The 14,254-nt window shown below is 41.1% G+C and overlaps 1 protein-coding gene across 5 annotated transcripts in view; it reads left to right on the plus strand.

Moving 5' to 3' along the window:
- Positions 1–14,254, plus strand: part of LOC123370066 — a 121,545-nt gene that overhangs the window by 551 nt on the left and 106,740 nt on the right. For 4 of the 5 annotated variants that reach the window (XM_045016286.1, XM_045016305.1, XM_045016312.1 and 1 more), the window contains exon 2: positions 2,615–4,050. In XM_045016286.1, the coding sequence (XP_044872221.1) occupies positions 2,615–4,050 (1,436 nt within the window). Of the gene's footprint in view, positions 1–2,107; positions 2,204–2,614; positions 4,051–14,254 lie in introns of those variants that run through there. The other variant, XM_045016296.1, reaches the window with a different exon arrangement.

A 14,254-nucleotide genomic window follows, 5' to 3' on the forward strand; every position in this document is an offset into this window, starting at 1 on the left:
AGAGAGCCTGCTGTCACACACACAGCAACACCCCCCAGCCCAGAGAGAGCCTGCTGTTACACACACAGCAACACCCCCCAGCCTGGAGAGAGCTTGCTGTCACACATGCACACACAGCAACACCCCCAGCCTAGAGAGAGCCTGCTGTCACACACACACACACACAGCAACACCCCTACAGCCCAGACAGAGCCTGCTGTCACATGCACAGCAACAACCCCCCCCAGCCCTGAGAGAGGTTGTCACATAGACAGCAACATCTGCCCAGCCCAGAAAGGTTGTCACACACACAGCAACACCCCAGACCAGAGGTAGAGTCTGTCACAGTCATGCATACACAGCTACACCCCTCAGACCAGAGGGAGAGTCTGTCACGCACACACAGCAACACCCCCAGACCAGAGGGAGACAGACACATATAGCAACACCCCCCCACCCAGAGAGAGGTTGTCACACACACAACATCTCCCCCAACCCAGAGAGAGTCTGTCTTTCACACACAGGAACACCCCTCCAGCCCAGAGAGAGTGTCACATGCACAGCAACACCCTTCAGCCCAGAGGAAGAGAGACAGTCACACACACACAACACCCCTAACTCTCAGAGAGAGCATGTGATGGACACACACAACAACATGCATACCTTCACAGAGGGAGAGGCTGTGTCACACAAACAGCAACACCCCCTACAACCCAGCCCAGAGAGGGGCGAGACTGCGACACACGTCATTATCCCCAACTCACTGCAGAGAGAGAAACCATCTGGTGCGCACAGCAGCACTTCCCACCCCAGAGAGAGGGGCAAGACTGACACCAACACACAGTAACACTTCCCACCCAGTCCTGCCCGGAGAGAGGGGAGAGACTGATACACACAGCAACACCCCCCAACCCACTTCAGATAGATGGGAGAGACTGTGACACACACAGCAATAGCCTGCACTCTATCCTGGAGGGAGTAACATCCTCCACTCTAGTCCTAGAGACAAGGGGAAGTAGTTTATAACACATAGCAACATTCCCCATATCATTCTTGAAGTTGAGGGTTGCGGCCCGGATGACAGTTGGGGAGACAAAGGTGTGTGTGTGTGTGTGTATATATATATATACACACACACACGCCTGTATACATACACACTAACAATATCTGCATCCCAAGAGAGGAAAGACATTTCTTCCCTTCCTAGTCCAGTCTTATCCACAGAGTAACTCACAACACAGAAAACAGCGAAGTTCTCTTCCCACCCCTTGAGATGGAAGAGATTAATATGTGCATAGCAAAATTATTCTTGTTTCCATATTGGGGCGGGAGGGTAGAGGCTAACCTTCCTTACATAAAGCAAAACTTTTTTCTGTAAATGGAAGAAGGGAATCTCACTCTCACTGCAAACTGGAGAGTTCTCTTTTAATTTTATTATAGTTCAGTTATTGGATGCCTGTCACTTTCCAGAGTTCAGAAGTTTAATAGGTTACAGACACTAGTAGAATTAACCCTCTAGTAGGAACTTTAAACTGGAAATTGTCTGTTATCAACCATCTTGTCTGATGCATTTCTCACATTATTTCATGCCAAAAAAATATCATATGTCTTGTCTTTTGAAAGGCAGTTGATATTGCATTCCATCTACTTTATACACATCTCTGGAATGCCATGAAAGACCATGTATTTTTGAGTTAGGTAACTTAATATGTAGGTGACTGGATGACACTCAGAGAAGTGATAATGGTGGCATTTGGAAACTACTGCCTGTCATGCTGACCAATATTATGTCACTGTTTCCTTATACCCTTCCATCTGTTTGTATCCATATGTTGTCTCTTGTCTTGTACTTAGACTGTAAGCTCTTTGAGGAAGGGTCAATCTTTTTGTTCTTCATTTGTACAGTGGCCTTTTACAGTGAGGTCCTGATCCTTGGCTGTGGCTCGTAGGTGCTATGGTAATACAACAAATAATAGATCACAGCTTTAATTTTTAAATCTGATCTAGTTTATTATTGATTAATAACTGGCATCTAACAGGTGTTCGGTGGGCTATGAGTTGGATTAGTCCAGTGCATATAGAAATTACATCACAGTGGCTCTAGGTAACATTTTGTTGGCAGTCTGAGTAGAAAGGTCAAGCATTAACTGAGCACAGACATTTGGTTATCTAATTCTTAGGGGTGATCGCAGTAGAAAAAAGATTGAAGCTTGTTGGCAATGATGTAAGTAATTGCATTGCCAATGCCCATACTGAACCTGTACAGTGGATAACTAGAGAATTCCAGTGTTCAGGCTACTGATCTAATTTATTTCTGAAGCACTACATTCACTTTTAAAAAATAATTTCGCACAGATAGTAAGTTGCTAATATTGTCACTGAAATACGAGAAAAGCTCTGCACCAAAATAGTTTTTATTATAAACCTACTGAAATAGGTAACTTTTATTTAAAACCAAAACTACATTAGCCTATAGTGGATGCTGTCTTTGATGAAATGAATAACTAACTTATTTTAGTTGTGAATGTAGATAAACTCTGATGTTACAAATTATAGCTTAGAATAACTTCTAATTTTTCATAATGTATTCTAAAAGTGTATGTATTGTTAATATTCTTGCTTTTTTTTCTTTAAGATGCTTCATGCTGAATGTAAAGTAAGGCCTTTGGAATGTGAAGATGAAATGACAATTGAACCGTGTTCTAAAAAAATTAAATCAACAGAAGAAGCTCATGATAAATCCTGTGATGATGGTTTCCAGGGATCTTTTATGAAAACAGACACTGAGAGAATAAACAAAGAGTGGATACCTTTATACATCTCTGATGACCAAGGAAAACAGGAAGTGCAGCAGAAAGAGAATGAAAATACAGATGTTTTGGAAACATCCAATGAAGAATTCCCTGGTAATAGGCCAGGGATTATTGAGTCTACTCGTTCAACGATCATGCAGAGTGTAAATCTTCCAATAAAAGACACTGAGGTTACAGAAAATAAATGCCCATTCATTACTGAAAAAGTAGATGAAGCTAATATTAAAGAAACTAGCAATAAATCGTTCACAGTAAATGGAGGTGAAGTAGAGGCTGAAGAACATAGTACAAGCAAAGTATTTATTGGGCCTGTTTACAGACCTGTGGAGGAGAACAAACAGGATGAAACCAGGAATTTTACTAAATTTAGCACAGGCAAAGAGAAACAAAATACTGTACTTGACAACAAAATTGAAAAAGAGGAAGCAAAGAAAATACAGACTCTCTCTTGTGATGTATCAGAAATAGATGATGAATTGTGCCAATTTTATAAAGAAATTCAGCAGCTTGAAAGCGATAAAGATGAGTTAGAAGGTCACCTACAGGAAAAAGAAACTGAATCATCTCAGGAACGATTTATACCATCTCATGAGGATGAACAAGATACCTGTTACAGTAGAACACAATCATATTATGACCATGAACAATGTTTCTATAATGAACCAAGTGGCCAGAAGACAGGCAGTGAACCAAAATGTTTTGACAGTGAAACAAATGGCTGGAGAAGTGAGAATCATTTTAATTGGCAAGTGGATTCTAAATTCTGGAACCATTCAGTCCCTCAGTTTAGGCCTGGATGGCAGCCAACACAATCTTTCATAATACCTCAGGGTCCTCTTCCTCCTAGGTTCAACCATCATTTAGATGTTCAAACTCTTAATTCCACACCACATCAACCAAATACTCTCCATTCTCAGAATGATGGACTTCCTCACAAGAATTATGCAGGTTACCATGGAAATAGTGGCAGTACTAATAGGAGCTGTCCATTGTTTGATCAGAATAATAGTCATGCTGGTCATAGTGGTATCCATAGTATGCAAGTCTCCAGAAATGGATATAGCAACCAGGATGGATGCATGAATAATGGTTTCTGTGAAACCAGGGAAGTGTGTTGGAAAGATCCTAGAACTTACCAGATAGAGGGAATACACAATTTTAACTTTCAGCAGTTTTCAGAAGACAGGTTATGTAGGTCACAGAAATTACTTCTAATTTTAAGAGGTCTGCCTGGCTCAGGAAAAACAACACTGTCTCAGTAAGTATATGTTGAAATAATTAAAAAAAAAAAAAGTCTGCTAGATTGTTCTTGTTGTCCTGATCCTGTAAAGATTTACACAAGTAGTATTCTTGAAGTCAATGGGACTACTCATATGTATAAATCTTTGCAGAATTGAGGTCCTAATTGTTACATAGTGAAGGAGTATAGTAGTGAATATTGGAAATATTAGTCACTTCATTGTTAGCTGTTCTTTTGGTCTTTTTCAGTAAGAATGCTGATGATCACAGAAACCTGTTTTATATTTGTTTTAAAAATATTTTTTTTCTTCTATCCAGTGGCTCATGCATTCTGCCATGCTGACTCCTGAAACTCCAAATGCTTCTAATATGAAAGTTAGCCATTCTCTGGTCTTTCAAATTCCTTCCTTAAAATGTCTTCTTCCAAGTCTACTAACATTAATTCATCTAAATTAAAGTGCTCTTATATGCCATTAAAATAAACTTTAATGGGACATTATCAACTTGAAAAATCTCATATGAATGTTTTATATTATTTTCTATTATTTAATTTTACAAATAACACTTAAAATTATTAGAAGTGAAAGAGACGAGAGAGAGAGAGAGTGCCTCTTGTTTTTGGTATGTTTCATTTGTGCATAATTAATTTAATAAAACTTTGTTTATAGTCACTTCCACTGTTTATCCAGTGTAGACAGTCAGTTTCCACATTTGTTGGTGAAGGCCTTTCCCACAACAAAAGGGGATAGAAAAGTTTTTTAAAGGAAGATATGCTAGTTAAACTATAGAAATTCTCAGGGACTCAAGTCTGGTAGGAACTGACTCCACTTTAAATTTTTTAAAAATTATTTTAATTGACTAGTTTTCAAGTTCATAGTGTCTTACAACATTCTGTGACAATGTGCCTGTCATCACGGAGCATAGTTTATGTATCTGTCACATCTTAAAAACCTACATTAAGAGAACTTTGAGTCAGTAGTTTCACTCAATTTAATAAAATCACCAGAAACAACACTTCCCAGATGATTTAAAGGTGCTTACCCTGTTAAGTAGAGAGATCTGATGATCATATTACTGCATATTATTTCTCGGAACAAAAAAACGGTCACTGTTGTAATAATTAGTTTTTTATTTTGATTTGTAAATCTGCTAAAACTTCCTTAAAAAAGAAAAAGTTATTAAAGGGGGAAAAAATATTAAGCATGCTAAGTCAAGCACTCAAAAGTTAGGAAATGCCAGCATTAAGTTTGTCTTAATTTGAGCCCCCTTGTACATATGCATTATGATATGGCCTTTATTTATGTGATGAAATATTGTTTTTTCCACAGGACCTTGCCTTATTCAGGGCATAGAATAGACAGTCCTCACTTAATGAGCAGCTATTTGATATTTTGTTTCCTATGCTTTTCTTACTGTATTTTATTCAAACCTGCTCCAAAGACAGAATTGTTAATTTCTTAATACAGGTCTGTCTCATCTTACGCTGGGGTTACATTCCGCAGTCAGCGCATAAAGCGAAAATTGCGTATAGTCAAACTTACATTGAGTGTAATGGCGGGCGGAATCGCCCACACTACAGAAACAGTATTTAAATTGTTGTTTTCCTCTTTTTTTTGTTTTTTTTTCTTGTTTTTGCCGACCGCATAAAGCTGAAATCGCACATGTTAAATGCGCCTAAGATGCGACAGACCTGTAGGCTTTTTATGGAATCTGATGCTGTAGTATATGATGTTTCACAAACATTAATTTGTTTTCACAACACCCCTATTAGATGATCTGGTTTTATTATCCCAATGTTACTACATATGAGGAGCTGAGACACAGACGCTCTAAAGTCAAAAGTATCCACTAGCTTTGGGTGCCCAACTTGAGACACCTAGGACCTGATTATTTCAGAGCATTTAACTTATATATAACTTTGTATGTTCGAAAGACAGCTCCCAGTGATTTCATTTGCAGTTGGGAGTGCTCCGTACTTCTGTAAATTAGACCCCAGGGTCTCAAGTCAGGCATCTATAAAATGGACACTCAATTAGTGACCACCTGTAAAAAAGTTTGGTTTATGTGATGCTTGGCAAATCACATAGGAACTTGTTGGCAGAGGCAGGGATAGAATCCAGTTCTCCAAGGCAGCATTCAGCTGCCTTAACTATGCTACAGTTCTTTCTCTTCTTGCAGTTCCGTCTCATTCATTACACACCTTTCAATTTCTGCAACAGAGTTAGGGCAGACAACAGCTCTTTTAGTTCACAACCTTAATTCATTCCCAGAACAAGTCCATCCTGTGCGCTGAAAGGGGCATTGGAAAAAATAGTCTGTGATCATGTAATTGAAGACTGAATCCTTAATAACATTTTAAATGTAGATTTTTGTGTGTAATTTCCTAGCTTTTTTGAAAAACAAAGTGAACAAACCAAAATTCTATCGTGACATCATATTAACAGCCACCTGATTCATCAGCAGGGTTGGAACCTTTAGATCTACTACACAGATCTATGCCACTTGAGCTAATGGAGTAACTGGTAGAAATAGTAGGTTGTCATCTTCTTTGAAGACCAGCACTATAGGGCACTGAGAGGCACACTTTGCCCAGGGGATTTCATAGATATGTACTGCCATCAGAGAAATGTCTGGAGGGGAATGTGGTCTAGTAGGCAAGGACTTTTCTGCTCATTCCCTCAAAGTTTGACCCCTTCTGGCTCATCCCCTTCAAGCTGACCCAGGCCTATCTATTTCCCACCCCATTCCCCTCATCCAAGTCCCAGTCTCTACTCCTCAATCTCTAATCTCAAGCCAAGTTTCCTTGTCCAGCCGGTCCTGGTCACCACCTCCTGACTCCCTATCCCAATTTTCCCCTCCTAGTCTCTTTGTCCACCCATTTCCAGTTCCCTCAAGCCCCTTCAGCTCCTTGTTGCCAGTTTCCTTGCCTGGCCATTCCTCTTCCTTCCCCTCTACTCCTTGTTTGATATGTCTTCCTCCCCACCCACTTTTCCCATCTCCACTGGGTCCCGGTCCCAGTTTACCTCCCCGGTCTCCTTATCCAATCTCATTTCCCACCCCCTGCTTCTGGCTCTTTGCCCAACCAGTCCCAATTCTCTCCCCATGCCCTGTCTCCTCATCAAATCTTTCCCCTGTGCCTCCTTTTGCCTTTTCTAATGGTTCCAAGTCATGTTGCCCAGCTAGTCCCAATTCCTGCTCCTCACTTCCTGCCTGGTCCACATCTAATTTAAGTTTTCTCCCCTACCCCCCTGTAAACTGGCTCCCAGACCCAACCCCACATTTCCCACCTTGGCTCCCATTCCTAAGCCCTTTGCCAAGCCAGTCTCTTCCCCTCCTTCCTGCTACTTGTCCCAGTTTTCTCCCTAACCCCCCCCCCTCAACTCTTGTCCCCTTTGCATCTGAATCAGGCAGCTTCCTCTTCTATGCTGCCTGGGACCAAAAGCACAGGATTGACATGCTTCCTTCTCTTGCTGGCAGCAGCTCAGAGAATTTTCAGAGATTTTAGCTATGCTAGCAAGTATCTGCTGAATATATGTGAACTGACATTTTTTTCAAAGGTTTATAACTTGGCCAAATTTGGGTTTTTATGGGGATGGCATATGGCCCACCTTTGGCATTAAGGTTACCCCCTGCCAAATTTTAAGTCCCCGCTTCAAAGCATGGGGGCACTAGAACTTCTCAGAGAAAAGGTTGCCAGAATTGAACATGTGCAAAACGCTGTATTTTTCCGTAGCGTAGTTCTCAGAATTTAGCATGACAGACACCTCTCCTAGAAAATTTCTGCTCAAAGTTATAAGCAACTGAAAACAAGGTTTTATAGGTCATGTAGATAGTCTGGTGAAACGCAATTGAACTGTGGTCTCATGAGTCCAAGGCTAGCATCCTAACCACTGATCAGTCCTTCTTTTATAGATTCATAGATTTTAAATCCAGAAGGGACCATTAGATAATCTACTCTGACCTGTATAACAAAGGCCATAGAACTTCACCCAGTTGCTCTTCCATTGTACTGTTAGTTTCATCTGTTAATGTGAGTCTTCAACATAGCAGCAACAGGGGGAGAAAGAGACATTTTTTAAAATAGGAAAATGTAGATTTTTTTGATAAATTTGTAAACAAGGGATTAGGAGTCAGGCCACCTAGGTTCTACTTACAGCTGTTCTGCTGACATGATATATGATCTTCTCTGTCTTCCATGGGTATTCCATGGATGTAATCTTTGTAAAGAGCTTTGAGAGTTTTGAATGAATTATTAACCATTAACGTCCAATTCCTCCAGGACTTGCTCTGTGGAAGTATATGTTCAAATAATGTGTTTTATAAAGAATATCCATTATATTGTGACATGGATCTATGTATAAATCCAAGAATTTAATATAAATCTATGAAAAATTACTTTTCCAATGACCTGGACCTTCAATTCTTAATAACATATGAATACAAGAGTGCATATACAAACTGTCAAAATTAGTCCTGTTACTCTTTAAAGGTACTAAATGTCAAGACAGATGTCATGAGGTTAAATTTGGCTTAATCTAGATTTTGTGAAAACAAGCTTTTACAAATCATTTGAACTGTTTAAATGCATTTTTAATTGTAGTTTAAAAATGTTTTTGTTGTTTATAAGGTGCTGTGAGAATGAAAAATGTTACATCTGGATAGGCAACCTATGGCCCGGGTGCCGAAGGTGGCACGCAAGCTGATTTTCAGTGGCACTCACACTGCCTGGGTCCTGGCCACCAGTCCGGAGGGCTCTGCATTTTAATTTAATTTTAAATGAAGCTTCTTAAACATTTTAAAAGCCTTATTTACTTTACATACAACAATAGTTTAATTCTATATTATAGACTTACAGAAAGAGACCTTCTAAAAATGTTAAAATGTATTACCGGCACGCAAAACCTTAAATTAGAGTGAATAAAATGAAGATTCGGCACACCACTTCTGAAAGGTTGCCGATCCCTGTGTTACATAAATGCTAAATGTTATTAATATATTTAGATATTTAGTAGTGTTTGCAACCCAAACAGTGCAACCTTTTATTCCTTCATGAGATCCTGCAGGTGGAATTGACTAGTAACTATGAAGTTTTATGAGCAAGTTTAATTAGCAGGGAAATTTAGGATGCAGATTCTGACCTGAAACCTTTCTTGGGGACCATCCTTTTTTTAAAGTGAGGTCTCTGCGTCCCCCAAGTGTAATATGGAGCTGAGTGTTTTGCCTATAAAAGGGCTCAGTTATTCCTCAGAGATGGTGGAAACCTATTTAAGTCAAACTGCATATTTAACTCCATGGGCTACTGACACTGGTGGCATCTTCAGATATCTAGACTGAGGCCTTGTTTCTACACTGCAGGATTTTGTGAACACAAGTTATGCAGATGATCAAAAACTGCTATAATTACATTGTTTTTGCATGTTGACACAACGCTCTTTCTGTCGGCAGAGCACATCCAAAGTTGATGCTCTAGCATCGACAGTGAGAGCAGTGCTGTGGGGTAGCTATCTCACTGTGCTACTCACCACATTCTGCAGCTAGGAGTTGTGGGAATGTGGAGTGGATCACAGTGCATCATGAGAGTGGGGTCAGTGTCCCATGATGCAGTTTTTTCTGTCCCATCATTCCATGAGCTTCCGACTGCATTTTGCATCATTTTTCAACAGTCCCTGTTTACTGCGCAACTGCCATCTCTGCCTGAAAGGATGGATCCTGCACTGCTCTCTTCTGTTGTGGTTACAGTTAATGAAAACATCACGGCTAGTTATGCAGTATATCATGAGTTCCCAATCCGAATAGGAATCCTGATCTGACCTGCTATATGTCGTGAAAAGAAACAATGCCAGATTACTTTTGTCATTCATGGGGCAGATGCATACAGTGGACCATCACTATGGGGCTCAGGAAGCAAGCACTGAGTGGTGTGATCACATCATTATACAGGTCTGGAATGACGAGCAGTGGCTGCAGAACTTTTGGATGTGGAAAGACACCTTCCTGGAACTGTGTGCGGTGCTCACCCCAGCACTGTGACGCAAGGACACCAAAATGAGAGCTGCCCTCTGAATGAAAATGCACGTGGCAATTGCTGTGTGGAAGTTGGCAACTCCAGACTGCTACCAGTCAGTCACAAATCAGTTTGAAGTCAGGAAGCCCACTGTTGGGGCTGTGTTAAGACAAGTGTGTAGGGCCATTGATTGCATCCTTCTAAGAAGGACTGTGACTTTTGGAAATGGGCTTGAAATAGTGAATGGCTTTGCGACAATGGGATTCCCTAGCTGAGGTGGGGTGATAGAACATAAGAATGGCCATATTGGATTGGACCAATGGTCCATCTAGCCCAGTATCCTGTCTTCTGACAGTGGCCAATGCCAGGTGCTTCAGAGGGAATGAACAGAACAGGTAATCATGAAGTGATCCATACTCTTTTGCCCATTCCCAGCTTCTAGCAATCAGAGGCTAGGGTTTTGCATCCCTGCCCATCCTGGCTAATAGGTGAGTGACCCCTAGTTCTTGTGTTATGAGAAGGAGTAAATAACACTTCCTTATTTACTTTCTTCACACTAGTCATGATTTTATAGACCTCTATCGTATCCCCCCTTAGTCATCTCTTTTCCAAGTGGAGAAGTCCCAATCTTATTCATCCTGATACGGACACCATTCAATACCCCTAATAATTTTTATTGCCCTTTTCTGAACCTTTTCCAAGTCCAATATATCTTTTTTGAGATGGGGCGACCACATCTGCACACACTATTCAAGATATGGATGTGCCATGGATTTATATAGAGGCAATATGATATTTTCTGTCTTATTAGATATCCCTTTCTTAATGATTCCCAACATTCTGTTCACTTTTTTGACTGCCACTTTATATTGAGTGGATGTTTTCAGAGAACTATCCACAATAACTCCAAGATCTCTTTCTTGAGTGGTAACAGCTAATTTAGACCCCATCATTTTATATGTATAGTTGGGATTATGTTTTCCAGTGTGCATTACTTTGTATTTATCAGCCATAAACTTCATCTGCCATTTTGTTGCCCAGTCACCCAGTGAAGGGCAGTCTCCTGATGTAGGTTCTTACAGTTGTGTGTAACTCTAGATGTCATTTTGGAAGCTGTCCGAATGGGTAGAGTGAATGGAGTACTGTGATGGGCCAGGAAGATGCAAGGAATGTGTGAGAGGAGTTTGGGCAGGGCATGGAAAGCAGTTCTGTATGGGCTGTAGGGGTGGGGCTGAACACTTATGTATTCTGCCTGCAATGCGATTAGGGACTTCAATATTTCCGTTTGCTCCTCCACCACTTTTATCATCTGCTTCTGGCCCACTAAAATTCGTTCCTGGCTCTCCTTCCTCTCCTACCTATCTGTTTTATTATTTTAATTTACAGTCTCTCTCCATGCCCTGTGTTCTTGTTTTTTGGCATCTGAGGATTGGAGCACCTCTTGGAACATGTCTTCCTTGCTCCACCTTGGTTGTTTCCTTATCTGGCAGAGGCATTTCACTGATGTGTAGGGGGTTCCCCTGAAAGCCACATCTGCAGAAGCACAAGAAACAGTAAATTATAGCATTATTGTTAGTGCATTTAGAGCATCGAATCATTATAATAAAATATACCTCTTTCTCGCTGTCCTTTGGCAAGCATGCAGCTTGGCGAAAGCCCTAAAGATGGTGAGTTTGGCCTAGGGCGTGTGTGCTCAAGATGGGGAAAAGGGTCTTGGTGGTTTTCTAAGGGGATCACTGCAAGTGACTAGAGACAAAACTGTAAATTAAGCTACCGTTTTCCACAGGCATGGGTCATTGAAGCCGATATCTCACTCTGAGGGTATGCTGGAGATGCACCCTTGCATTCTTGCTCGTGTGCGGCCTCTGACTGGGTCCCTCTGCTGCTCATCTGTGTGCTGCTTGGGTCCCTGTACAAGTGATTAGCGATAAACGTGGGAAAGTTTCCTACAATGGGGGAAGGAACAAAGCAGCTCTGCCAAGGAGCCTTCAGCAAAGGATTGGCGAGTATCTCCAGGAAAGTTTCCTAGAGATCTCTCTGGAGGATTCCCGTGAAATCTCAGCATGCATTAACACACCATTCCGCCCCACAGCATAGCTGCACAGGGGAATGTGAAGCATACACAAACACAGCTAGTCTTCTACATTTCTATCCCTTAACCCACTTCTAGCATATAACAAAGCAAAGGATAGTTCTACTTCATATGAGCAAGCAACATCAACTCAAAAAGATCACTCTCCTGTGTCTTGTGTGCCAGAGAGAGAGTGCTGGGCTGGCTTGAACCCTCCTGGGTTGAGAAGAGGTCCTGGCTCACCACGTACTGGATGACCCTGTCGTCTGTCCCATCTTATCCTCCAACTCAACCTTTTCGTCCACCACTTCATCCTCGGGGTTCATTCCATTGTCCACTGTCTCCACCCTACCCCTGAAGTATCCACAGGACTCTTGGTGGTGGAGATGGGGTCACTGCCAAGGATAGCGTCCAGCTCCTTATGGAATTGGCAGGTCTTCGGCGCAGCGCCAGAGCGACAGTTTGATCCCTTGTCTACTGGTATGCCTGCTTCAGCTCCTTTATATTCACACAGCATTGATGCGTGTCCCATTTGTACCCCCTATCCAACATGCCACAAGAAATCTGACCATAGGTTTCAAAGTTCCTACAGGTCGAGCGGAGCTGGGACTGCACAGCCTCCTTTTTCAACAGAGCCAGCAGATCCAACAACTCAGGTGTGTGCCAAGCAGGGGAGCATTTGCTGCATAGAGCTGCCATGGTCAGCTGGGAAGATGCGATGTGACTCTCCATGCCAAGCAAATGGGAAGTGGAATTTCAAAAATTCCTGGGCCTTTAAAGGGGGAGGGTCTGATGCCTGGTCTGGTGCAGGGAAGCAGAGTTCTAACTGCTCCTGGAGGTTTATTTACAGCGACATAACCAAGCACAGTGTCTACAATGACACTTTGTCAATCTGCCGCAAAAAGCTCTACGTCTCTCGCCAAGGTAGTTTTATTTTGTCAGCAAAGCAGGAGAGTTTTGTCAGCAGAAGGAGCATTGTAGTGTGTACACCTCCACTGTTTTCCTGACGAAAGCTGACTTTTGTCAACAGAAGTCTGTAGTGTAGACAATTCCTGAGAGTAGCAGTAAGATAATGAAAGGATAAGAATGAGGGACAAGGAAGTAGCTAAAATTTGTAGCTCAATTTTAAGTAAATTTTGTTTTGCTTCTGTTTCTATTTAAGCATTGGCTCTTTAATATTTGTTTTGTTGTTTCGTGCCTGTTGCAAGTTACATATTTCTATTTTTGTATCCCTTTACTTACCTTAGTAATAGTTTAGTTTATTACTAAATGTTATCTTTTAATCCCACACCTGAGCCATTCTTTTTAGGTGACAAAGCTGAGGAACTGTCCCAGATTGAGGTGTCAGTTGAGGAGTTTTTGGAACAAATTGATAAATTAAACAGTAATAAGTCACCAGGATCAGATGGTATTCACCAAGAGTTTTGAAGGAACTCAGATGTGAAATCGCAGAACTATTAACTGTGGTATGAAACCTACATTTAAATCATCTTCTGTACCTGATGACTGGAGGATAGCTAATATGATGCCAATTTTTTTTAAAAAGGCTCCAGAGTCGATCCTGGGATTACAGATCAGTAACCCTAATTTCAGAACCAGGCAAATTAGTTGAAACTTTACTAAAGAACAGAATTATTAGACGCATAGATGAACACAGTTTGTTGGCAAAGAGTCAACATGGCCTTTGTAAAGGGGAAATCATGCTTCATCAGTCTACTAGAATTCTTTAAGGGGGTTAAGAAGCATGTGGACACTGGTGACCCAGTGGATATAGTGTACTTAGACTCTCAGAAACCGTTTGATAAGGTCCCTCACCAAAGGCTCTTAAGCAAAGTAAGCTGTCATGGCATAAGAGAGAAGGTGGTCTCATGGATCACTAACTGGTTAAAAGATAGGGAACAAAGGGCAGAAATAAATGGTCAGTTTTCAGAATTGGGAGAGGTAAAAAGTGGTGTCCCCCAGGGGTCTGTACTGAGAGCAGTGCTATTCAACATATTAATAAATTATCTGAAAAAAAGGATAAACCATGAGATGGAGAAATTTGCAGATGAAACAAAATTACTTAAGATCGTTAAGTTCAAACAGACTGAAAAGTAATGTATATTGGAAAACATAATCCTAACTATACATACAAAATGATGGGGTCAA

This window comes from Mauremys mutica, chromosome 1, assembly GCF_020497125.1.
Source record: "Mauremys mutica isolate MM-2020 ecotype Southern chromosome 1, ASM2049712v1, whole genome shotgun sequence".
NCBI classification, from domain to species: Eukaryota; Metazoa; Chordata; order Testudines; family Geoemydidae; genus Mauremys; species Mauremys mutica.